Raw genomic sequence first — 27080 nt, 5'->3', positions numbered from 1 at the left:
TATTTATTAATTATTTACTGAGCATACAAGTGAATAATTTTATGTTAACAAACATAGTATGTACATAAAATAATGGAACCAAGTTTTGTAATAACACTTTAAACTTTACATATATACACAAATAAAGTGACTATTCCATGTTTTAGGAAGTAAATCTTCAAAACATATGTACATTCCTTTACACACTTCATACTGTTCATTCACAATAGATAGCTCTGTGACCCACTGCTCTGATTGGGCTGCAGTGACACAAATCAGTCATAAAGTGGTGCTTGATCCCAGTGGATCCTTCATAGTAGATAAAGAGAATGAGGTGATGTGGCTTTATCCTTAGTGGAATGAGACAAAACAATAGTATTACATGCAAATATGAATAAAAGACACACTGACTACTGATCAAATTAAATGATAGTGTTTGATCAGATATAATGTGGCAGATATCCCCCGGAACAAAGAGGCATCAGTGCGTGAGCAGTAGTTCTGGCAATGAATTCAACATGAACATATGAAACAGCCCTTCCATTTCCATCGTTTTCTCATCAGGGCTGTAATAACTGAGTTGGGCGTCGTTCATCATATGTGACCACTTTTAAACCCCTAGGGACTGTTAAGCATCCGCTAAGGGTGAGAGTAATCAGGATGGGCTTGGCATAGACAGACATCTACACATGATCTGCAATCATCTAAGATGCTTCATGCATTCTATTAGCACTATGGTGGGTTTAATAATTTAATAATGTTTTTTTTTTTTGCCATTATAATAGTTCTGTGAACAGAACTAAAAATGTAAATGTCTGAAAAGAATTCCACCTAATTTATGAACTATAATCATATTGGTTGTACAAGTCATTTCAACTCACTTTTTAAAACTGTCTACATTTGACTCAAATTCAGTAAATCAATGACAAAAGTCAACAGTCAGGTTAATGTCCAAAAGTTACCAGAATTGCACAATAATAAAACAACAATAATGAAAAAAAAACATCTCCATGAAATCCCCTTTTAGTTGTAAATAGATCTGAGCTTTATTTTCATTGTGACTTGAAAAATGACTAAGCAAACTATACAGTGTTGATAGAAGCGTTTCATAATCTAACGTCAAACTTTTAAACTTTGAACAGTTAAACTAATAATTATGACTGATGTATTTCACAGTCATCATATTTAGAGCCACAGATGATCAAGTTTCTCATCCAAGTGGTATACGATTGTAATAATAAAATCTCCATAACTACGGGAAGAAGGAGGCGGGAACCGGCGGACAATCGAAATGAAACTTTAATAATTCAAAATAAACACAAAACAGTGCATCAGCCCCTCACGAACGACTGATGCGCGCAAATAAAAAGCAAACACAACTAAAAGCCCAGGCCTGGTCCTCTCTCGTCCTTCACTATCGTCGCTCCAGTTTTATATCCTTCCATCTCCTACGTAGGTCTCAAGACCGGCGGTGGGTCGCAGGTGTCGCTGTTTTCCCAATAATTCCACCGGCCTCACTCCTTGTTCCCACGTCCCTCGGCCCCGCCCCACTCGCCACATACCCCCATCTCCCCTCGCAGGCCGGGGGGGAACCCTCGAGACTGCGCTCTACTCCCCCCCCGGGGGGGACCGCTCACGGGGACCTGCGGAAACCTGGGGGTAGGACAGACGAGGCGAGAGAAAAGGAGATGGAAGGAGGAGCGACAGAGACGACAGAGACGAGAGAGGAAGAAAAAAAAATTCCGGTTCCCAGATGCACTGCTGCTCGGCCCTCCACCAGCTGGGTGATCTCCTCCGCGGTGCCTGGCGGTGGCGCTGGACGGCCCTCGCGGACGGCACGACACTCCTCCACCATCCGGTGGACGGCGAAGGCTCCTCCCGTTTTGGGCAGTCAGCAGGAGTCCCCCGTTCCCTGCTCCTCCCCGTTCCGGCGGATGGCAGCAGGCTCCAGCCCCCTGGCGAACGGCGCCGACTCCTACACTCCCTCATGGACGGCAACCACCCCTCCACATCACGGGCGGCCAGCAGCGAGCTCGCCCGTCCCCGGCAACTCGCTCCAGCCCACCGCCTCGAGCGTCCATGGCGGCACACTCCTCGCCTGCTCGATGGCACCGCGGATTCACCACAGTGGCGAGGGATCTTCAGCAGCGCGTCCCTCCTTCTCCCGGGTTTCGGCACCAGTGTAATAATAAAATCTCCATAACTACAGGAAGAAGGAGGCGGGAACCGGCGGACAATCCAAATGAAACTTTAATAATTCAAAATAAACACAAAACACCGCATCAGCCCCTCACGGACGACTGATGTGTGCAAATAAAAAGCAAACACAACTAAAAGCCCAGGCCTGGTCCTCTCTCGTCCTTCACTATTGTCGCTCCAGTTTTATATCCTTCCATCTCCTACGTGGGACTCAAGACCGGCGGTGGGTCGCAGGTGTCGTTGATTTCCCAATCATTCCGCCGGCCTCACTCCTTGTTCCCACGTCCCTCGGCCCCACCCCACTCGCCACAACGATGTGCTTCCCAATCCATCAAACCTTCACATATGGGGCAAAGTGGAGTCTCCAGCATGCCCACTGTGCTCCTAGCTTGGAACCCAAGTGTGCCAAGGGCTCCCGACCCTCCAAGCAAGCCATCACCCTTTGTCAGAGCTGGAGAGCTGCCAAAACCAGCCGCAAAAACATCTGCAGGTACCTTGGCCACTACTTGGTGGACTTGGAGCAGCAACATCAAGTTCCCCAGCCACGTTGTGATCACCACTTTAAGACAAGATATCATTCTCTTGTCAGAGTCCACCAAACAAGTAGTTCTGTTGGATCTTACAGTCCCCTGGGAAGACCGCTTGGAAGAGGTTTGGAGAGGAAGTTCGCCAAGTACGAGGGACTGGTCAGCAAGTGTAGACAAGCTGGATGGAGAGCTAGGTGTTTCCCAATAGAGGTAGGATACAGGGGATTTATAGTGCGATCCCTGTCCAGAGCCTTCAGTATGTTAGGTATAGATGGGGTGAGGAGGTGAAGTGCCATCAGCAACACCAGTGTAGCAGCAGAGAAAACCTCAAGATGGCTATGGCTAAAGAGAGGAGATCCATGGGGGAAGGGTAGCTAGATTTGCCAACTAAACACAAGCTGTGGTCTGGTCAGCCACAGCTGGGTCACCTGGATGAGAGTGTATGATGCTGAAAGACCCAAAACACTCAATGAGTCCAGTAACATCACTGAAGATGTGTCCAGTACCATCAGTAGATGTATTTGTCCAACAGACTATAGCTATTGTTACTAAAACTAAACCTCAAAAAAATTTTTGGGACCTATTTCAAGACAGCTGAGCTAATAAGTAACTTAAAGCAAGCAAAGCAGATAGGCTGTTTATTTGGCTGACAAAACAAATGCCTGGAGCAAACCGTCTATGATGGCACGTTTATTTTTGCTCTGTATACTTCATCTTTTAATCTGCATCACTGTCCAGGAAAGTGTGTAAGTTGCATTTTACATCTAAAATGTTCTACTGAACATAAATACTGGTCTGAATTATCAAAAGCAGAACTGCAAAACAAAAAAAGAGAAGTTAACTAAAGTAACCTTCTGTACACTCGTGATTCCTCATGTTTATTTGAAATATTCATTTATATATTAAATAGTTTTTTTTTTTTTTTTTTGCATCTGCCAAGCTCTGAAAGTGACCCACAGACACAAATATGTGTTTTGTTTTACAGATACTTAATCACTGCACCTAAACTGCTGCGACTCGATGCTTCGGAAAAGGTGGTGGTGCAGTTGTTTGGCTATGAGAATGAAATTACAGTAGATCTTCACCTAAAGAACACACTAGCACCAAGTTATAAACAATATGCATCTGAGTCCCTGAAACTCAACGCTGAGAATAACTATCAAGCTTCGGCTACTTTACGGGTGGGACTACAAATTTAAGAATTTTTTTGTTTAAAGTTGTTATTATTTATGGTTAAAAAACATTTGGAAAGTGTTGCCCCATTTGATGTTATTCGTGAGTCTTGAATTCTTTCTTTTTTTTCTGTTTTCCAGATAATGCCTACAGATTTCCCTAAAGGGGACAAGTATGTCTACCTTCAGGCGATTTCCTCTGCTTTCATGGCACATGAAAAAATCCCAGTCACTACAGTAAACGGTTTTCTCTTTATCCAGACTGACAAGCCAATATACACACCCGAACAAGAGGGTCAGTATGATAAAAATCTATTGTGTGTTAGAGTGCGAGTTTTATGAAGAGAAATGGCTTGCAAAAGAGAAAGATGGAGTGAGTAAGCAAAGAGAGATTCACGTCAAAGCAATCCTTTCAATCTGTTTGTTTTCTTAGTACAAGTGCGTGTTTACTCCCTCAACGAGGAGCTGAGGAAATCTAGACGAACCGTCACCCTTACATTCGTGGTGAGTGTCTGTCTTCACAGCCTCATACCTCACATGAATTATGATTTCTATATGTGATAACCTTGTTGATGTTTCAACTTCCTTTTAGGATCCTAATGGTATCAAAGTAGAGATGATCGATATGACAGACATCAATGGAGCAAAGCCACTTCTTCCACCTTTCAAAATACCTTTAAAGCCAATGTAAGACACACAGTCTGTTAGTTGATCTGATGTTTAAATGATTATATTAGGAATAATAGTGAATTTATATGGTCCAGCTGGATCAAACTGGTTAGTTCTTGTCACTCAGATTTTGCCAAGAAGTTTGCCAAGAAATGAAAGTCTTGCAGGTAAGGCTATTAAAGAAGAATGTTGAATGCAGGTCTTTTCATTAATCTTTTTTGTCTCATATTATTCACAATGTAAATTTCATTAGTTATGGGATATGGAAGATTTTGGGCACCTATGCAGACACTTTTGAAACCACTGCCACGGCTGAGTTTGAGGTCAAAGAATATGGTAAGAATATGGTTGTTGTTTTTTTAAAACAGAAAGGGTTATGTAGACATTCAGTTTCCATTATATCTTAAATCAAGCTATGTTTTTCAGTGCTGCCTAATATTTCACTCCACATTCAGCCCGAGGCCAACTACGTCAGTGAGAAGAACTTTGAATCTTTCAAATTGATGATTTCAGCCAAGTATGTTTTATTTCATGTAAATACAGTACCGTTCAAACATTTGTGATCAGTATTATTTGAGTTATGTTGTTACGAGATATTATTGTTTAAAATAAATGCTTGTTTTGAACAATCTGATAATCAAAGAATAGTGTGAAAACAAATCATTTCTTTCCAAACCAAAATATAAAAAATATATTTTTGATAAAAATAAATGATTTATGAGCAGTAAATCAGCATTAGAATGATTTCTGAAGGATTGTGTGACACTGGAGTAATGATGCTGAAAACTCAGCTTTGCATCAGAAGAATAAATTACATTTGAAATTCGAATATTTTATATTTTGCCATTGTTGAAAATTGTTTAAATTTGTGTATTTGTGCTGGCAGATATTTTTGTGGAACACCAGTTAATTCAGCAGACATTTTCGTGACATTTGGATACAGTTCTCCAGATGAAACTGTCATGATACCAACAACCTTTTCAAGATACATGGTCAGTGTGTGCACTCAACAAAACATTTTTTAATGTCTGGAGTCAGAGAATACATTTGTTTTTGGCTTTTGTTTAAGCTGAGAGATGGAAAGACAGAAGTCAACTTAGACATCAAGTCAGCTTTGTCAACTATGCCAGATGGGCCTCAAAGTCTGAGAGAAATGATAGAAAACAGCTTTCTTCAAGTGAGAGTTTTGTTACAAGAATCAACTGGTAGGTCCAGTTAGTTCCACAGACATAAGAGTGTGTTATCCAGACTTAAACCATCAAGCAAACAAATGTGACAACCACTTGACAACACTGGAAACCCCTCTTCATTGTCAGGTGGTATCTCCCAGGAAGCAGTGCTCTCAAATGTGAAATTTGTGCAAACTCCATTTACACTGAATCTGATTTCAACACCTGCTTTCATCAAACCGGGTCTACCATACGCAATGAGAGTAAGAAACCTGTCTTCTCAATCAAGTAGTTTTATTATATTAGAACAGATGAATATATACATAAATGTTTCATCCATCCTAAAATTTTGGTGTCATTTTGAAACCAGGTCTTGGTGAAGGATCCTTTGGGTAAACCAGTGCAAGGTGTGTCAGTCACGACAAGGGCAACAATAAACACAGCTGACAAAGAACATGACACCCTCAAATTCTCAGGATACAATGATACATTGACAGTGACAAGTCGGAAGGATGGAATTGCTTACTTCACCTGTAATATACCAGCTAATGTAAAACAAGCTGAATTCACTGTGAGTAAAACTGTGGCCCTTTTTTTTTTTTTTTGAAGGGCCCAACAAGAGTAGGTTAAAAATACAGAGATACATAGTCTAATCAGGTAATTATTTATCAAGCAAGATAATATGAAATGCTAAATATTCATTTATATTGCACTCATTTTAGTTTGAGACAGAAGATCCTTCTTGGAGTCAGGATCCACTTAAACTAAAGGCGGAATCATATGTGTCTGTCAACCATCGTTACCTGTACATCAATTTGCCTGAATCCTCAGAATTTGAAGTCGGACAGAACATTTCCATCGATGTTTACTTTGAATTTCGTGACTACCTTTCTCTGAAGACCTTCAGCTACCAGGTAAAATATGTTTACAAGTATGCATTTATCAGACACTTTTATCAAAATTGGCTTACAGAAGAGGAACTAAACATAAACATTTATTTTTACCACAACAGGTTTCAAGTTACTTAGTTAAGCTTTTATTTATTAAACTCTTTTGAATTTTCTCTTATTTGTTATTAGTATCATTTTGAGCCTCACATTATAAATTTCTCTAAAACAATTTCAAATCATGACAACTCTCTGAAGATTTTTAGCATTGTGATAGATATGACATGTATTTGGTCTTGGCGGAACAGATCTGCTACACTGTTGCTGAAATGCTGCTGCTGTTGGTTATTGCTGTAGTAGTAAATTATTGGAGCTGCTGCAAGCAAGTACAGGAACTTGCTACTGCCAATACATATACTGTGCCATAAATATTTAAGATATACTGCTGCTGCACAAATAACATACAAATAACTGATAGCAGTTATAGTTTTAGATGGCTTTATATCAGCCATCGGCCAACCTGCTTTCCAAAATATTCCCCCCCCCCCAAAAAAAAAAACCTATATCGGTTGACCATTAATATAAATGCAAGACAGTAAGCTCATTTGCTGCACGCGCAGCATGAACCAATCAGCTTGTGGAAAGTCGTTTAACTATCTGAATATCATCAGTTACATTAACAAACCTTGAGCTTGCGCCATCTAGTTTCATGACTGAACTATATATTTATTTTTAAATTATATTTTTTGTCATCATAGTCATTATAATTATTAATAGTCATTTGTCTTTGTACTGTCAATGTTATGAAAACCCACTAGCATTCAAAAGTTCAGGGTTGGTAGGATTTTTAAAAATGTTTTTAAAAGAAGTCGCACCAAGGCTAAGATTATTTGAGATAAAAATACAGTAAAAACTGCTATATTATGAATTGTTTTTACAGTTTAAAATAATTAACCTCTATTATCATATTTTTTTAAATGTCAAGTCACTTTTATTTATATAGCGATTTTAACAATGCATATTGTGACATAGCATCTGAACAGCATTAAATAGGAAAACGGTGTGACAATAAAGCAAAAAGGCAGTTCATCATTGAATTCAGTGATGTCATCTTCCAGCTTAGTTTAGTATAAAATAGTATCTATGCAATCAAGTTGATGATTTCACTGGGAATTAGGTGTTCCCAACCAAGCAAGCCAGAGGTGACAGTGGCAAAGAACCAAAACTCCATCAGTGACCGAATGGAGAAAAAAACTTGGGAGAAACCAGGCTCAGTCGGGGGGTCATTTCTCCTCCAGACGAAAAAAGCAGTTAAATTCCAGACTGCAGCAGAGTCAGACTGGGCAGAAGAATCATCTGTTTCCTGTTGTCTTGTCCTGGTGGCCGTCTAGGAGACAAGGTCTTGACTGTGGATCTGTCTCTGGGCCTAATCTAGCTGTCCTGGTCTTTGCTGACATTCGGGGCAGTATAGGTCCTTTCTAGGTGTTGATCTATCATCTGGGCTGGATACGTACTGGATCCAGTTGACGGCAGCGACCATCTGATCTGGATACAGACTGGATTTGTTGGCTATGGTGACCTCGGAATAAGAGAGAAACATACTAATATTAGCGTAGATGGCATTCTTCCAAAGATGTAGCAAGTACATTGTGTGTTATGGGAAGTGTTCCCAATTCTGGTTTTCCTAATTAATGCAGCCTAAAAATCCTTTGAAAGATTTGAATATTAGAAATGTGTTAGTCATGTGTATGTGTAAGCCATGTTAAAGAGATGGGTCTTTAATCTATATTTAAACACATGACAAATTGTGTCTCCCTCCCGAAAAATATTAGGTGGGTTTTTCTGTTTTCATGTATTCGGCTTTACTACCATTCAGACGTTCTTGCTTACAGATTTTTCCAAGATTTTTACTTCAGTAGATCAGCACATTGCTCAAAAAACAATTTTTTTGGCACAAAAACTAAAACTAAAAACTCTTTGGGACTGAAATAATAACACAAAATATAAAAACTTTGCTGTAGCTTACATTCCGGAGAAGGGAAAACACAGCTGCCCACATTCAAACAGAAGAGAAAGAAAACCCCTCCTGTTGAATCTACTTGCTGCATGAACTGCTGCAAACTTGTACAAAGGACTGCGGTTCTTGAAAACGTTACTTGCTGGACTTCCAAAACAGGTGGAGTACAAAGCAGACCGTCGTCATGAAACCCCTCAGCTTATAGCCGATGAGTCTCATGAGATTCAAAGGCACACGAGACATCAGATTGTCACATGTTTCTTGTATTGCTGCCATAGCATCCTCTACCCAGATTTGGCTATGAAAAGGCTTATGAATACTGGTATATTTTACCACCCCCTATACACCTTGGGAACAGTTTTGAAGCATTAATGAATGTGGGTGATGAATGTAATTAAACATGGAATCGTATAAGCCAGCAGCTAAAATCTCTACTAACAGGCACTCAAGGTCGAGTAGACAACGGCATTAAGCACAGAGCGCAACCAAGCCCAGGACTCTGATAGTGGGCAACTCTATTATCAGAAACATCAGTAGCAGAAATACAATAACATGCTGCCTTCCTCAAACAACCATCTCTGATGTGAACAAGGAACTTCAGAAAATTCTAATGAAGCACAAGACTGCAAATTGAATCATCATCCATGTGGGGAAGAATGATATTCGGAAAGAGCAGTCAGAACTCCTTACGTGAACTCTTTCAGTCGTTCATCAGTGGACCACTCCCAGCAAGGGGAACTAATATGTTTTCATGTCTGCTTGGACTGAACACATGGCTACAAAGAATCTTCTGTGTAAAAGGAGTCAATTTCATCGACAACTTCAATCTTTTCAGGGGCCATAGACAACTGTTTAAACTAGATGGCCTCCACCCAAACAAACTTGGTTCAAGAGTGCTAAAGGACAATATCTACCCCTCCCTCCATCATCCTTCAGTAGTGTGTACCGATTTTAGTCTCCCATTCATCTTGGAAACTGATACAAGCCATGAAAGCCTAGGGGCAATACTGTATCAGCAGCAGGGTGGTTGTAAAAGGGGTCATTGCATTTGCAAGCAGAAGGCTTGGGAAAGCAGAAAGGAATGACTGTTACTATAGCAACTAATGTGCCATCTTAAAACAGCCAAACTTGGTGCGGTTGAGCAAAGGTGGGTTGCTCAATTATCTGTGTTTAATTTTGAAGTTAAATACCGCCCAGGCCGACATAATACTGCTGCTGATGCCCTCTCTAGGCAGCCTCTAGCAGGGCAGCCTACCACTCCGGACAAGTATGATGACTGTGTTGCCATCTGTAACATAATCAGTAAAGGGAGAGTCCTGGAAACTGACTGATTTATTGCTAGTGAAAGGTGTTACAGAGTCTGACAGATTTGTGCCTTGGAATCTGGTGGAGAGGCAGACAATGATAATCAGGGAAGCATACCTACTCTACCAGGCTACACGACCATCACAACTTTGTTAAGATGCACCTCTGACACTTTTTGATCCAATGGTCTACATTATTATACATGCCAACCCAGAAACAACATTTCCTCAAACCGATTGTGTGCTCTATCCCTTGATGTCACATATTTTCATGCACACTTTCAAGGACCGATTCTTTTAGACATGCGGGTAAGAGCAGCTGTTGACATTCACCATGACACTGATCGTTCACAACACGATAAAGCAAACCATCTCATTCACAGATACTTTTCCACTGCTTTATCAATTATAATGTAGACTTTGATAGATGAGATCTTTCACAAATGGTCGTGAAAATGTATTAATCGTAACCAATGTTTTTACCAAATTCACACAGGCGTTTCCAACTAGGGATCAGAGAGCTGACACTACAGCCAAAATCTTGTTAAAGGAATGGTTCATGAAATACGGTGTACCTGAAAGATTGCTGTAGTAAGTTCGTAGGAGGAAAGGAAGAGGACAAGGGGTCGGATGGACTGCTGACAAGTTTTTAATAAACGAAAAGTAATCTTTACAAACACCAATGGTTACTTTTATTCTGACACTAGCACACACGATCGCCAAACGCTTCCGGGTAACTCCTTCCGGTTCCAGTAAGCAGTCCGTCTCACTCTCGACTGCCTCTGTCTCTCCTGGCGTTTTATACTCTCTCCACACCATTTACTGAAACAAGAAACAGGTGTTGATCGTTTCCCAAACCACTCACTTAACATTCTTCTCCTGATTCTCTCTCCCGCTGCAGACTTCGCTAAACAACGCCCCCCCTGCCACATACCCCCAGCACCTGACTCAGGCCGACTCAGAACTTAAAAAGCTGTAGAGCCAGATACCAACAAGTGATCCGCGCCTTGGTATCCTTCATGCGGTGGAGCCACTGCAGTGGAGTGTGGTCTGAACATAGGGTGAATTCCCGTCCCAGGTGATAATAGCGGAGAGTGAGGACGGCCCATCTGATGGCAAGGCACACTTTCTCTATGGTGCTGTACTTAGTCTTTCTCTTCAAGAGCTTCCGGCTAATGTACAGCAAAGGCCGTTCCTCCCTCTCTATCTCCTGTGACAGGACTGCACCCAGCCCCCTATCCGACTCGTCCGTCTGCAACAGAAAAGGGAGAGAATAATCAGGAGAGTGCAACAACGGCCCGCCACACAGGGCAGCCTTTACCTGGGTAAAAGCCTGCTGACACGGCTCTGTCCACTGGACTGTATCTGGCACCTCCTTTTTAGTAAGGTCAATTTTAGTAAGGACTGGTGAGGTCTGAATAATTAGGAATAAACCGTCTATAATATCCCGCCAGCCCCAAGAACTGCCTTACCTCCTTTTTGGTCTAGGGACGTGGACAGGTCGCAATAATCCATACAGTTTGCGTAGTGTACGTGACATCAATGCTGTGTCCTGATCGGTGAGGATCTTTTTCGGAATCCCCACCTGGGAGATTAGACGAAAAAGGGCGTCCACAACACTCTTAGCGGAAATGCTGCGGAGGGGGTCTTGAAGGGGTCCTGCATTAAGGGAAGGGGGCACAAAGGGGCTTTTGGTGTGGCCAGTGGATTCACCAACTGACATTCCGGACAAGACGAGCAGCACCTGCGCAAGTTGTCATGAACGCCCGGCCAAAAGAAACGGGTCATGAGGCGATTTAGTGTTGCCGCCTGTAGAATGAGCCGCATGGAAAAGCATTTCCCTGTGGCCATTTGGAATCAACAACTGGGTTTTATTTACTTTTGTCCGAGTGTCTTTGGTCACTCGATACAACCAATCTCTTAAAATGGCAAAAAATAGGTGAGCGGGTGGGCCGATTGGAGAGGCTGGCCATCGATGGAGCGGACCTGTTGAAAAGCATGTTTTAATGTCTTATCCTGAGACTGCTCTAGAGAGAATAAGTCTCCCGATTTTGCTCAGTTCCCCTGAAGCAGAACCCAGCGGTCCTGGCTCAGTTTCTCCCACCTGCACCCGTACGGCCCCCTTCCATGCCTTATTTCCCCAAGAGGCATCCGCATATAATGACCCCAATAAAACAGTAAATGTGGGCCAATTCGTTCCCAAAATTATCGGATGCCAGAGGTGGGGACTAACCGCCACCTCCACACTATGATTTTGACCCCTGAATTGAATAGTAATCGGGACCACCGGATACTCCACCACATCACAGTGTACCACACCCTTGATACTCACAGGTATTTGTTACTCACCGGCCTGACCGGGGATGGCCTGTGGGACATCCAGGACCCAGATCATCGTCCCCACCTCCATCACTGGGCACCTGTCCATGAAATGCTTCAGGTCCCCGCAACTCCAACAGGCCAGCCCAGACCCCCCCCCCTGCCGCCCCAGTGACGATGAGTGGATTGGAGAATTGGCGTGGAGAGAGTGGAGAAACAGAAGTGCTGTCCCCTCTGGCAGCCATCAGCCACACCCCCCTGGGTGGGGCCCTTGGACTCACGTGATGCCCTCGGTCAAACCCGGGGCGGGACATGAGGAGGGCCGGGTGGACGGGACCTAGGGAGAGGGACAGGTCGAGAGAGTTTTCTTAGGAAGCCACGCGATTAACTGCTCCAGCACCACGAGGTCGATGTGGTGTTCCACATCACTTCCCTCGGCCAGTAGCCACTTGTGGCAGGAGTCCCGGTGCTGCTGGGCCATCGCAAAGGGCCAACCGGATTCCCCCAGGTCCAGGGAATGGAACCACTGGCGATGCTGCTCTGGTGTCCGGCCGACCCGCTGGATGATGACGCTCTTCAGGTCGTCGAAGAACAGGAGGTTCGCCACCGGTAGCTGTTGTGCAGCCACCTGGGACTCGCCCGAGAGCAGGGGGATCAGTCGGATTGGCCATTGGTTGCAGGGCCAGCCGCATGCTTCCGCTGATTTCTCAAAGAGTTCTAGGAACACTCCCGGGTCATCTTGCGGTCCCATCATGTGGAGGGGTAAGTGCACCTCCCAGTCGATCCAGCTCCGGAACCTCTCGTGGTCCTCCTTCTGGGCTTGGAGGATGGTGTGGAACCGCCGCTCCTGATCAATTATCAAGTCCAGCAGGGTCTGGTGTTGCTCTTGGTGCAGGGCTGCGAGGGATGAGATGATGTCCACAAATAGCATAATCATAATCATCGGGAAGAAGGAGGCAGGAACTGGCAGACTATCAAAATGACTTTAATCAAAATAAACACAAAATGAACAAAATCAAATTAAAATAAAACCCAAGCCTGGACCTCTCTCTTCCTTCACTGTCGTTTCTCCTGTTTTATAGCCTTCCATCTCCTCCGTGGGACTCGAGACCGGTGGGTTGAGCAGGTGTTGCTCATTTCCAATCACTCCAATGGCCTCGCTCCGTTTCCATGGCTCTCGGCCCCGCCCCACTCGCCACAATTGCATTCTGATCAGGGAAGAATTTTTGAGAGCGAAGTTTTTGCTGAGCTGTGCAAAATGTATGGAGTGAAGAAAACCTGCACTACACCGTACCGCTTCAAGGTAACGCTCAATGTTTAAGCGCTTTAATTGAACGCTCCACTTCCCCCTGAAAAGAAAAGGCGGTGGCCGGAACACCTAGTGGAGTTGGTTTATGCCTACAATGTCACACCACATGCGACCACTGGATACTCACCACACTTCTTACTGTTTGGAGTTCATCCACACCTTCCAATTGATGGCCTGCTGGGTCTTGAGCAACCAGTAGATAGAAAACAAGACTGGTTAGTGATTCATCAAAAGTGATTGAGAGAGGTTCAGGAACAGGCAAGACAATATGCTGAACACAAGGCTGCTGAGAGGTTGGCCCCTTTGAATGAAAAGGTCTATTGTCCCATTATCAATGTTGGTCATAATGAATCATGGGGTTCTACGGTATACAGGGGTCTAGATGTGCAAGGTACTACATATACTGTTGAGCCCCTTGAGGGTGGTCCTATCAAGATACTTCATTGAGCTGACTTGAGACCCTTTGTGACTTCTGTACCTGAGCTATAATTCACTGAGAACTATCACCTTAAAACACAGCAAGAGAGAACAGCACAGTTTGAGCAAGTTGAAGTTCAGTCTGGTCCTGATTTTGTTTTGCTAAAAGAAGTCTCTTACCCTAGTCTGCAAGAGAGAAAAGAGATTGGAAGCTCTTCGGCAGAAGGTGAAGTGCTAGAGGTGAATTAGATCAGCCCGAAATTATTCTAGAGGATACTAAACCGTGGTATACTGAACCCAAGCAATTTATGCCTGACACCAGTGCCACTCTCAGAGTAGAGGAAACCCTGCTGAAGAAGCCTGTACCGACCCCTAGGAGAACAAAAAGAGCCAATGCGGGTGTGCACTCAAACCCTTTCAATGAACCAAAGTCTGCAAGTAATACAGTCTCACTCAGTCCAGAAGTCTTTTCACAAGTGTTGACAAGCTTATGGAGTGTGTTCTATAGGGAGGCTGTTAAAGAAGTAAAAAAAATATTTGATCATTGAGGACAATGAGGTTTAGCAGGGGAGAATGTAGCTATGTGAAGAAATTTAACAAAACTTAATATTGAGCATAAATTGGTTGTGGGTAGAGCTGTAATCGGGCCTTAAAAGTTAGGCCCGACAGGACCCAAGCCCGACAGGTTTCGGCCCGAGCCCGACAAGTACATTCTGATTGACAGCTTTTTTAAAGCCTGAACCCGTTTTTCTCACGCACACAACTCTTTTGCCTTTTGTCAATAATGAGTAATTTATACATGTTTTAACATAATTTATACATAACTAACGTAGACTAGACCACTTGGAAGTTGGAATAAAGAAATAAAATAAGTCCTCTGTGACATCGTAACATCTCAGCATTCTAGACATAGGCTCATTTAGCCTATAAATAGACCAACGCACCAATAAAACGAGTCATTTTTAACAAATTAAATTAAGATAAATTTTAAATTAAGATGGGTATTTGGCAATAATGAAATTAAGATAAAGGCTCCGGTGGATTTGCGTCGCACTAGTAGATGATATTTAATAAAAGAATAATGCCAACATTAGCGTAAATACTCTGTCCACATCATGCACTTAAGACTCAATTAATATTTAGTTATCATTTGAAAAACCTTTACTCACAGAGATTAGGCTACATGTTTTTGAGGAGGAGAATGATTGAATCCACTGTAGATGTCCTGTGCTCACTGATGGTGCGTCATTATTCACTCATTATTCTTTGTCAAACATTGTCAAAACTTTTCCACACTTCAGACTTTGCTTTAGTTGCTGGTGCAACCAATACGTAATCACAGGAGGCAAGCCTCCGTTACACCTACTCAGCATTCGTTTTAGCATCTTTTCGCACATGACCGCTCGTTTATCTCGCAAACCGGAGTGCAAGCCCGAGCCCGGCCCGATACGTAAAATTATATAAATTAAGCCCGAACCCGTCAGGTCCCATCGGGTCCCTTTGGGTTCGGGAAAGATCTTCAGCTCTAGTTGTGGGTCCTTTAAGAAACTGTGTTTGCAACACTTGCTTTGCGGCATGTATCCGCATGTATCACATGTGCACATTTTTCAGTGTGAGCAGAGCAACATAAGCAAACTAGTGCTCAGGGTTTGGTGCCATTATCCTGATTCTGGCAAGGTAAATGTACATTCTTGCAGTAGTTGTGAACAAATTACATAAAGTGTGTATATGAGGATAGTATACTACTCATGAATGTTACATGGAACACATTTAAGTACGTTTATGGATTTGCATGTGTGAGGTGGATCGGGTTTGATCATGTTTTGGGAAACGTGCAAAGACTGGGTATGTACAGTGAATGTTAATGAAGCGTAATTTTCCTTATTTAAAGCCAGTGTATTTTCCTGGTTGTAGTTGAATCTGTTTACATGGGAATGTTGGAATTTATCTTAGCAACAATTATGAGTGTACTTAAAACATATCATACTTTGATAAAATTATTAGAATGTATTAAAATATTGTGTTTTTTTTTTTGTTACTCAACATGTATTTCATGAAAACTATGGAGTTTACTGGTAGGCTAATGAGCTTTTTTCATTCTATTCAAATATTAGGCTCTACCGTATTTCATTTTCTTTTATTTTACTCCATTTAATTTCACTCAAGGGCGATTCAGAAATACTAAAATTTCCTATATCTGTACCCTGAACTTTTTGAAGTTTGAGACTATTTCTGGACTGTATTTCTCACATTTTGAAATCAGTGATTGATCTCTTGTTTTTGTCAAATAAGCACAACAGAGACCTAAGATTTACTTTATTTTATTGTTTTTCATCAGTACTTACTCCCATTGATCACTGTCCTTCTGAGATACAGCTGTCAGAATAAAACCCCTAAAATATAATTTTTATTTGTATTGTGTGGTGTTTCCATAGGCCACATTCATATCAGATAAACATAGTGTAAGTAACTTAAAAGTTCACTCTATTCTTAACCCAGTTCACCTGCCACTTATTAGTTGTATTTCAGGAAAGATTTGATAAATTCAAGTGCTGTAAATCTGACTGAAAGGACTCTCTGAACTGCAGCACGAACAAACCATTTGATATTACAGATCACTATCAAGATCATATAGAAAGGTTTTTAAATGACAAAACACTAATTTACACATATTTATGAATTGGAATATCAGATTGTTCATGACATGGAATGCAAGTTTGTGAATATAAAAAAAGGAACAGGGAAATAAAAGCAATTCATATGTCATGCAGTGTTACTGTGGCTGCGGTGTGTCACGTCACAAGCCTGACGCATTGCCATGGAAACAGTAAGGGGAAACGTTATAAAATAATGGACAACTTAAAAAAAACTCACTCTGGGGGGACCACTAGAACATTTTAAACTCACCACAGAAAAGGTTAATAATAACAAACAAGCTGTATTTTATGTTTCTAAACAAAACACTGCAGTTGAACAGTCCCCAGTGAAACAGTTCCTCCTAACTTTACTTTCATGAGTGTCTGCAGGACTGTTAGGAGAGGTGGAGGTGTAGCTGCTCTATTTAAAAATGTCTATCAATTCAAGAAAGTGTCATTTGGTTAGTACTTGTCTTTTGAATATATAGGGATTGTATTGAAAGGTGCTCCACACATTCTGTTTATCATTTTTTACAGGCCTCCAAAATACTCTCCAGCCTTTGTTGAAGAGTTTACCGAAAAATAATATTGATCATTTCCTCAGAGTTTGACTGTTTTGTTATCGCAGGGGATTTTAGAAAACAAAACTACAAAATAAATGATTACTGCTTTAAACACTTTTGATCTGATTCAGCATGTGCATGAACCCACACACAAACATGGACATATTATAGATTTAATCATCAGTAGAGGTCTAAAGACTACAGCCCCATTGACTCCCTCTGCCAATGCATTGATGAAATTAACAGTTGGATGTGGCATTCCTTCAGTAAAACAAGGAGAAAACTGGAGTCATTGCATTTGGAAACAAAGATGAAGTTCTCAAAGTGAATGCATACCTTGACTCTAGAGGTCTAACAACTAAAAATCAAGTCAGGAATCTTGGTGTGATTCTGGAGTCAGACCTTAGTTTCAGTAGTCATGTCAAATCAGTAACTAAATCAGCATACTATCATCTAAAAAAAATTGCAAGAATTAGATGTTTTGTTTCCAGTCAAGACAAGATCACCAGCAGCGGGAATTATTGTAATGGTCTCCTCACCAGCCTTCCTAAGAAGACCATTAGACAGCTGCAGCTCATCCAGAACGCTGCTGCCAGGATTTTGACTAACCAGAAAATCTGAGCACATCACATCAGTCCTCCGGTCCTTACAATGGCATCCAGTTACATTTAGGATTGATTTTAAAGTACCTTTACTTGTATAAAACACTCAAGGGCCAAATACATCACAGATATGCTCACAGAATATAATCCTAAAAGACCACTCAGATCACTAGGATAGAGTCAGGTAGAAATACCAAGGGTTCAGAAAAAAATTTGCATTTTTTTACAAAGTTTTTAAATTCCTTGTTTTATTGTTGTGATTCTTTTTTGTCTTCTTGTCTTTTATGTAAAGCACTTTGAATTGCCATTTTGAACGAAATATGCTATATAAATAAACCTGCCTTGCCTTCCATTGCCTTGCCTAGATTATTTCAGAGTTTGGGGACTAAATAGGAAAATGATCTGCCGACCGCAGCTGATTTTGATATTCTAGGTATTATCAAATTGCCAGAGAGATTTTTTTTTTTTTACAGAAATCTTCAATGAGTGGAAAGTTTAATAGAACAGCATTTATTTGAATCTTTTCTAACATTAGAAATGTTTTACTGTCTCATTTTTTTAAACCAATTTAATGCATCCTAGAGACTTTTAATATAAGTAGTAATTTCTTTAAAACAAAATTATAAGTTTACTAAATCCAAGCTTTTGAATCCACATCTGCTCTGCCACAGTCCATCTGAATGACACACATATTATGTTATAGTTTAAGGGCTGCACTGAATTCAATCTATATTTGTTCCAGTGAATCATCTACTATAATGCAATAATTTTTTTCTCAGATCATTTCCAGAGGAAAAGTTGTGCAGTTTGACACAGTTAACTGGGGTGGTGTAAAGAGTCAGAACCTCAACATTCAAATCACCCCTGACATGGTGCCATCTGCCCGGCTAGTGGTGTACTACGTCCTGTATGGTGAACAAAAAGCAGAGCTGGTGGCAGACTCCACATGGATTGATGTGAAGGCTAAATGTGTTAACAATTTAAACGTAATTGCTTTTTTTCCTCTGCCAGCTGTTATTTTGAAGTGTTTCATCAACACATTGAAGCATTGTGCATGACTCATCTAAATATATTTCAGGTAGACATATCAACTCCCAACTCACAGTATGTCTACAAACCCAAAGATAAACTCAAATTAAGAGTGTCAACTAAAAGCAGAGAAGAGTCACTGGTGGCCTTTTCTGCTGTTGATACAGCCCTATACAACCTAAAATCTAATGACAAGGACCCTCTAAAAAAGGTGAAATAGAAAATCTGTTCAAAAAGAAATTCTATACAGTCAAATATTATAAGTTAATGATAAAAATTCAAAAATGTTTCTCATTGTCGCAGGTGTTACAACATGTTGAGCGAAGTGACTTGGGTTGTGGAAGAGGCGGAGGCAAAAATAATGGTGATGTATTTGACCGTATCGGCCTTATGTTCATCACCAATGCAAACGCCAAAACCTCTAGCACAGGTACAAGTTAATAGGTGTGATTTGTTACATTTAAACATTTCACTACAGCACCTAATATTTTTCTGAAACAGGCAAATGCATTCTCTCTATTTTCGTAATTACATTTTTTTTTTTTTTTTGTAGAGGGGGTTTGCTCCGACTTGGTTAGGCCAAAGCGTTCAGTTGACCTGGCACAAAAGTTTGAGCAATTGGGTCTGTTTGCAAGCATTTTATGTCTGAAAAACAGTATAATCTAAACCTTTTTTCTCATAGCGACATCATTGAAATACATTTATGCCCACATGTTTGTTCTATAGCCAAATCCTTTGGGTTGTACAAGCGTTGCTGCTCCTCTGGGACAGAGAGTAGCCCGGAATTCGAAACCTGTCAGCATCGTTCAGAGAGATTGTCTTATCCTCCGTAAGGAACATTTAAGTCCTTTTAAATGAAATCCATTTAATTTTATTCTTACATGAAATTGTCTTCAGGTTACGTATGTAACCCCTAGTTCCCTGAGGGAATGAGATGATTCATCAAAACACTATGGAATACCCCCAGTGTGACCACGCTCTGAATCATATGTGTAATCAGTCCAATGGAAGAGACATCATATGCCGGTGACGTAGCAACCAGGAAGCTATAAAAGCACATGAGGTGGAACATGCGTCAGCTACTATGAATGAAGCAAGCACTTGCAGGTATGTCGGAAATATGGCCCTGAGAAGGAGCATCTCGTTCCACTTGGGAATTAGGGTTACAAACGTAACCTGGAGATGTTTTCCTTCAGGAACTCGAGCTGCATCTAAACACTATGGGAATGAGAATGCACATGTTGGAAGGCTTGCAAATTATTGTCTTCCTTTGAAGAGCACAGCTAGGACAAGAGAACAGATGAGCAAGGAGTGGATCGCATATCTAGTTCATAGAATCTGGCAAATGTGCGGATGGTGGATCATCCTGCAGTGTGGCAGATGTCTTCTATATGCACATCTACTAAGGCCTTAGAGGCCGTCATATCTTGGGTTGAGTTATCCTTGTCCCCCAAGGAGAGGGGAGATCAGAGGACACGAGGATATAGAATAGCATCCTGAACAACTACTTAGCAAAAGCTTCTCTGGCTTTAGGCCTCGGCCTCAGCGTAATGTGGAGGAAACATGTAAGAAGAGGGTAACTTCCCACTGAATGGCCACCAAGGAGGGTGTCGTAGGCTGCAATGGCTGCCACAGAGACATCTAGGGTGGAGTGGGTCAACCATACAGACAAATAGGCCTGCAGGAACTCCAAAATAGGGGTGTTGCGATATACCGGTTTTGACGATAACGGTAATATTCAAAGCAACAATTATCGATATCATGTCAATTAAGTGTGTGACAATATACCGGTATTAGCGATAATCGCAATATTTAAAATGATCAGTTCTCTTATGATAACACCACATGTAAATACTCCAGCTCCAGTACCTGGTTGAGCTCCCAGGTGGCAGTATTGATCCTTAACGCTGACACCTGTCACACAAGAAGACGACGCAGTACTCCAGCTACTCAGAGGAGAGCCGTGTTCATCAGAGTATGTTGCCATTATTTTACTAGTCATATAATGGGAAATGTTATATTAACCTGTTAAAAGCGGTTTTCTGTGTTCATATATTCTTGAGTCACAAACAAGTCCACCTGAGCCTGGTCCAACATTCTACAAATCTGACATACCACCTCTGGGTAGAGCCTCCATTCCTTGGGCCCCGGCCCCTGTCTCGAAAGGTTGTCTTCTCCCTGATTGACTCCTTTCACCAAGAGCAGTTCATATCCCTTGGTGTTAAGTCTTAACCCCAGCTCTTTTGTGTGAGCAAGAACGACATCTTGATGTTGTACAACCATTTGCTCTGATTGAGCTAATATCAACTAATTGTCGATGTGGTCGAGTCTTGAAAGTGTTGGGTGAGAATGCAAGGCCAAAAGAAGAAAAGAAGAAGTATTGGTTTTCCCCAAAAGCCAGTTTCTGGAACTTCCTATCATAAGGAAGGATGGAGTGTGCATCTTTTGAATCGATTGTGACACACCATTCCTCAGACTTGATCTGAGACACGACCTGTTGTGCGAGCATGCTGATTTTCAGTCCTTTGACTGAGCAGTTCAAAAGATGCAGATCTAAGATAGGATGCAACCCTACAGTCTACTCTCCAGACTGACCTCTACTGCAGCGGTTTTCAACTCAAGTCCTCGTGCAGCCTCCCTCCATCTGCATTTTTGTATGTTTTATTTTCCCTCTCTTACACACCTGATTCAGATAACCAGCTTGTTAGAAGAGAGCTACGTAAATTAACCGTGTTCTGATTGATATGATCCCTATACAGTGCTCACTCCTACCTATGCCCTGATCGGGGGAAATCCATTTAAAGTTTACCTCCGTTTAGAACATTCATTTATGGATTTGCACTGCACAGCTGCCTGCAGCATCTTCACACACAGACAAAACTTACAAGAGAAATGTGACATAATATACTTCTGTAAATAAAAACAATTTAAAATAGTCAAATAGAACAGATGTCTGAAGTGATAAGAGACACATATAAAAAATGCAGAGCAGGGGGCGCAAAGACTGGAGTTGAAAACCGCTGCTCTAGTGTTGTCAGAGCAGCTAGCTCTGTGCCCTGAAGTGGCGAACCAGCAGGGGACGGGCGTACTAGTTGCTCTAGAGACCTCAGAATTATATGCAACTAAACAACCAGATGAGTAAACATGGTCTGGTGTTGTAAAATTCACATCAAAAATTGAAAATTGTGTACTGTAATACACGCGTAGCCTTGGCAGCATGAGCCACTTGGTCACAAAAACAATATCAATCTCCTTGGAGAAAAATAGCTGCAGCAGGGAGCTATCACTCAGAGGGGGAAGAAACCACAGCGCGGGCTTCCAAACCTTGAGATAGAGTGGTAGATATAGGGAATGCGGGTTAAGATAGAAAGAGCCGTCTTCAACCCGATGGCCAGATCAAATCTGCAATCCTCGCAAGATCACAGGAAGAGCATTGCGCCTTCTCCCTGGGGGATAGGACCGCAGCATGTTGATTAGGATTAGGATCTGTTGATTAGGAAACAAGTCTACCGTCTACTTTCCCTCTACCAGGATCCATCTGCGAAACCCACAAAAACAGCCGCTGCTTTGTCTCTGCAAAAGAGGGACCGGCACAGCAAGAAAAGCTAGTGAAGTCTCCCTCCTCAAAGAGAGCCCTCTGAGGGAGAAATAGTGGCAGTAAGAAAAGCACTCACAACTTTTTTTGCAGACCGTCAGCAATCACTAGAGCTGACTCTATGTGCCTTGCTCCCAAGCAGACAACACACAAACTGTGTGTGCCCCCACCCAAAATATAGAACGGGCAGGGAGGAACACACAGCCTGTATGCTGCCTGCTCACCCAAAACGTTCTTTTGACTGTAGCTTTGACATAATGGAGCTTTTAAGTAGACAAACAACACTAAATATGACTAACAAACAGATAGCGACTGAAGCACACACAGAATGCATGCAGAATGACAGAAAGCTGACACCGGTTCCACATCACATGCTTTTATAGCATCCTGGTCACTACATCACCTGCCTATGACATCTCACCCTCCCATTGGACTGATTGCACATATGATTCACTGCGTGGTCACCCTGGGGGGTGGGGGTCCCATAGCATTTCAACGCAGCTCAGGTTTCTGAATGGGATCTTTATTTTAAAGATCTTTTCTGAGTTTAATATTTATTATATTACTCATAATAAATGAAATTTTCTTTATAAATTAGTAAACAATTATAAATATCGACTTACTATGCAATTTTGTTCTAAAGCCTATAATTAGATATTGCTACTGTAATTAATTTCATGAGAAGATCATTTAATAACAAGATAAGATAATAAACTACAGGTGCTTTTCAAAAAATTTGAATGTCATGGAAAAGTTCATTTATTTCAGTAATTCAACTCAAATTGTAAAACTTGTGTATTAAATAAACTCAATGCACACAGACTGAAGAGGTTTAAGCCTTTTGTTCTTTTAATTGTGATGATTTTGGCTCACATTTAACAAAAACCCACCAAATCACCCATCTCGACAAATTAAAAATGCTTCTTAACAGCAATAAAATAAAATATTTTAAGTGAACTGTTGGCCTTCTGGAAAGTATGATCTTTTATTGTACATATACTCAATACTTGGAAGTGGCTCCTTTTGCTTTAATTACTGCTTCAATTCGGCGTGGCATGGCGATGACCTACACCATGGTCATTTAATCAACTTTTGGTGCTTTTGGCAGTGTTCTTAGGTGCCAAATCCTGCTGGAAAATGAAATTAGCATCTTCAAAAAGCTGGTCAGCAGAAGTAAGCATTAAGTGCTCCCAAATTTCTTGGTAAACAGGTGCAGTGACTTTGGTTTTAAAAAACACAAATGGAGCAACCCCAGCAGATGACATTGCACCCCAAATCATCACAAACTGTGGAAACTTAACTCTGGACTTCAAGCAACTTGGGCTAAGAGCTTCTCCACCCTTCCTTCAGATTCTAGGACCTTGGTTTCCTAATGAAATACAAAACTTGCTCTCATCTGGAAAGAGGACTTTGGACCACTGGGCAACAGTGCAGTTCTTCTTCTCCTTAGCCCAGGTGAGACACCTCTGATGTTATCTTTGGTTCAGCAAATTTTTGACACGTCTGTGTGCAGTAGCTCTTGATGCCTTGACCCCAGCCTCAGTCCATTCCTTGTGAAGTTCACTCAAATTCTTGAATCGATTTTGCTTGAGAGTCCTCTTAAAGCTGCGGTTCCCTGGATGGTTGTGCATTTTTTTTCATTCAATTTTTCCTTCCACTAAACTTTCTGTTAACATGCTTGGAAACAGCACTCTGTGTACAGCCAGCTTCTTTGTCAATGAATGTTTGTGGCTTACCCTCCTTGTGAAAGGAGTCAATGATTGTCTTCTGGGCTACTGTTGGGTCAGCAGTCTTCCTCATGATTTTATAGCATAGTGAACCAAACTGAGTTACCATTTTGAAGGCTCAGGAAATATTTTCAGGTGTTTTGCTTTGATTAGTTGATTGGCATGTCACCATATTCTAAATTGTTGCGATATTGAATTGGTGTTGTTTTTTTGTTAAATGTGATTCCAAATCATCATATTTAAAGGGACCAAAGACTTAAAATACTTCAGTCTGTGTGCATTGAATTTATTTAATACATGAGTTTCACAATTTGTGCTGAATTACTGAAATTAACTTTTCCATGACATTCTAATTTATTGAGAAGCACGTCTATATATTATACTTACAGACCTGTTTATTTACACTGTGTAAAGTTTTCCAGTGAATCATTTCATATGACATTTTATTTAATCTTTCTGAAAAAAAATCTAGAACTTTTGATGCAACTCAGAAGAGGCGGTGTAAGTATGCTTTCTTGAGATGTTGCACCGAAGCTCTTAAGCTCCGTAAAGAGGTGGATAAAATCATACTAAGTCGCAAAGGTATGGGTGTTTTTTTTTTACATGCATCATTATCATAATGAACCTCTACAGTAACTTTAGATGACTAACACATATAAGGGCAGGATCTAAATTTCTCTGTTACACAATGCAGCAATGGACTTTCTGCTGGATGCGATGCCATCTCCGTTTAGGGGCTACCACTTCCCTGAGAGCTGGTTATGGGAGGAACACACAACCAAGTAAGAAACCTTTGAACTGAACCATAATCCCTTCTGTTTAATCGATAATCTTTCTATAAGAATTATGAAAAATATTTACAAAATATACATTTTATTGCTTTATTTCATGGATATATATATATATATATATATATATATATATATATATATATATATATATATATATATATATATATAAAAAAACTCTGAAAACTAATTTAATCTGTTTAAGGTCTGGCTCAGTAAGCATTACCAAAATTATTCCAGACTCACTGACTACATGGGAGCTCAAAGCAGTTGGGGTATTCAGTGAGGGTGAGTTAACTAGCTGTATCTAGATTATTTGTTAGCTTCACCTGGTGGCTGAAGACGGAATTATATGCATATAAATTGGTAGATAGGCTGAAAGAACATGAACTATTGTGACTGATCTACTTTTTATGTGAATTATCTACTAATTAACTACAAATTACAGTAGCGCATTAAACCTATAAATGGATAGTCCATTCGAAAATGTAAATTCTATCATCATTTACTCAATCATTGCAAGTTTGTATGACTTCCTTTAATGAAACAAACACACAGAAAACGGGTTTCTTATCTGTCACGGCATGGGGGAGGGCGCAGAGGAAATAATAAGGTCTGTGTCCAAATGCAGGGAAGAAATACTTTTTAATAAACAGGAACAAAAAGGCCAACAAGGTAAAAACAAAACCAGATTAAACAGGGATAGAGCCATAGCAAAACACAATTAACATATAACACACCCAGAGAGAGTATTGCTTGAGATGAGAATATATAGTTTGTGATAATGGGCAACAGCTGTGTGTGTGTGTGTGCGTGTGTGAGTGAGTGTGATTGTGTGACCAGGTGTGCGGAGTGTAGATAAATGAGTTCGGGAGCAGGGGAGAAACACAGGTGGAGCAACTAAACAATGATTAGGTAACAAGACAGGTGGGGTAAGAAAATAGAGAGGAGATTGGCACAAAACAAACACAACACTCACAGAAGATAGTGACAGAAAGACTGAAGACTGTGACATTATTCATATAAGAGTCAAACAGAATTAAAACTATATTTAGTTCGAATCATTGAGGTTATCAACATTCTAAAGTATATATATATATATATATATAATTTTTTTTTCTCCACTGAAGAAAGAAAGTCATACAAGCTTATAATGAGTGAAGGGTGAGTAAATGATGATAATCATTTTTTTCTTTTTTTAGCATGTACTATCCCTTTAAGGCTATGCTGTATCTTGTAAGTTTATAGTAAGTACATACTAGTTAAGTATGACAGAAAAGAATATTATATCCCAATATATGATCAATTGGACCTTACATTTGTACTGTGATTGAAGAACCGAAAGAATTTGAAGCCACATTTAAATGTTTTCTACTTTTACTCTACTTTTTCGACTGACAGAAGTTAAGATCCTTTAACCAAAATTGAATTAACATGCAAATTGACTTAATCTGTTTCCATGATGTAAACAGGATGCAACCCACATACCACATAAGTCGGTCATGTGACAACAAAATTATATTTATAAAGTAGCATTTCCAACCATATGAATGAGCCAACTTAATCAACAATGTATTCTGGAAAACATTACCATGTATTGTGCATACAAACTTTTGTTTAAGGTGTTTTTGGTTAGAATCTCAGACTCTCCTGTTCATTTGGCCAGGGATCTGTGTGTCAGAGGAGAAGATTCAGGTGTCCCAGGACATTAGTGTGGATGTGCCCTAACCTTATTCCAACGACATGAAAATTCAAAATATAAGTATTACATTTCAATGTATATCAATGAATTAGAATGTCATGGAAAATTCATTTATTTCAGTAATTCAACTCAAATTGTGAAACTTGTGTATTAAATAAATTCAATGCATACAGACTGAAGTAGTTTAAGTCTTTGGTTCTTTTAATTGTGATGATTTTGGCTCACATTTAACAAAAATAAACAGCAATAAAATAAAAATAATTTAGTAAACTGTTTTAGTGAACTGGCCTTCTGGAAGGTATGTTCATTTACTGTACATGTGCTTTAATAACTGCTTCAATTTGGCATGCCATGGAGGTGACCTACACCATGGTCATTTGATCAACTTTTGGTGCTTTTGGCACTATGGGCAGGTGCCAAATCCTGCTGGAAAATGAAATCCACATCTTCAAAAAGCTGGTCAGCAGAAG

At 40.7% G+C, this 27080-nt stretch overlaps 1 protein-coding gene across 2 annotated transcripts; it reads left to right on the top strand.

Moving 5' to 3' along the window:
• Positions 1 to 3286: 3286 nt before the first annotated feature.
• LOC113080118 (complement C5-like) lies at positions 3287 to 26670 on the top strand. Of its 2 annotated transcripts, XM_026252344.1 has the most exons (21): positions 3287 to 3451; positions 3691 to 3886; positions 4019 to 4172; positions 4311 to 4381; positions 4470 to 4564; positions 4800 to 4882; positions 4973 to 5063; positions 5433 to 5538; positions 5616 to 5751; positions 5863 to 5978; positions 6086 to 6286; positions 6438 to 6629; positions 18549 to 18755; positions 18848 to 19009; positions 19102 to 19228; positions 19352 to 19420; positions 19525 to 19627; positions 24593 to 24702; positions 24815 to 24902; positions 25114 to 25196; positions 26575 to 26670. In XM_026252344.1, exons 1-21 carry the CDS (start codon positions 3384 to 3386, stop codon positions 26634 to 26636), a joined length of 2520 nt encoding a protein of 839 aa, XP_026108129.1. In that variant the 5' UTR covers positions 3287 to 3383; the 3' UTR covers positions 26637 to 26670. The 2 variants fall into 2 exon arrangements, with proteins under 2 accessions (XP_026108129.1, XP_026108136.1); XM_026252351.1 differs by lacking the exon at positions 25114 to 25196 and having other exon boundaries at positions 26575 to 26653.
• The last annotated feature ends 410 nt before the right edge of the window (positions 26671 to 27080 follow it).

This window comes from Carassius auratus, chromosome 5, assembly GCF_003368295.1.
Source record: "Carassius auratus strain Wakin chromosome 5, ASM336829v1, whole genome shotgun sequence".
Taxonomy (NCBI): domain Eukaryota; kingdom Metazoa; phylum Chordata; class Actinopteri; order Cypriniformes; family Cyprinidae; genus Carassius; species Carassius auratus.
This window is presented reverse-complemented; position numbering and strand designations above follow the sequence as displayed.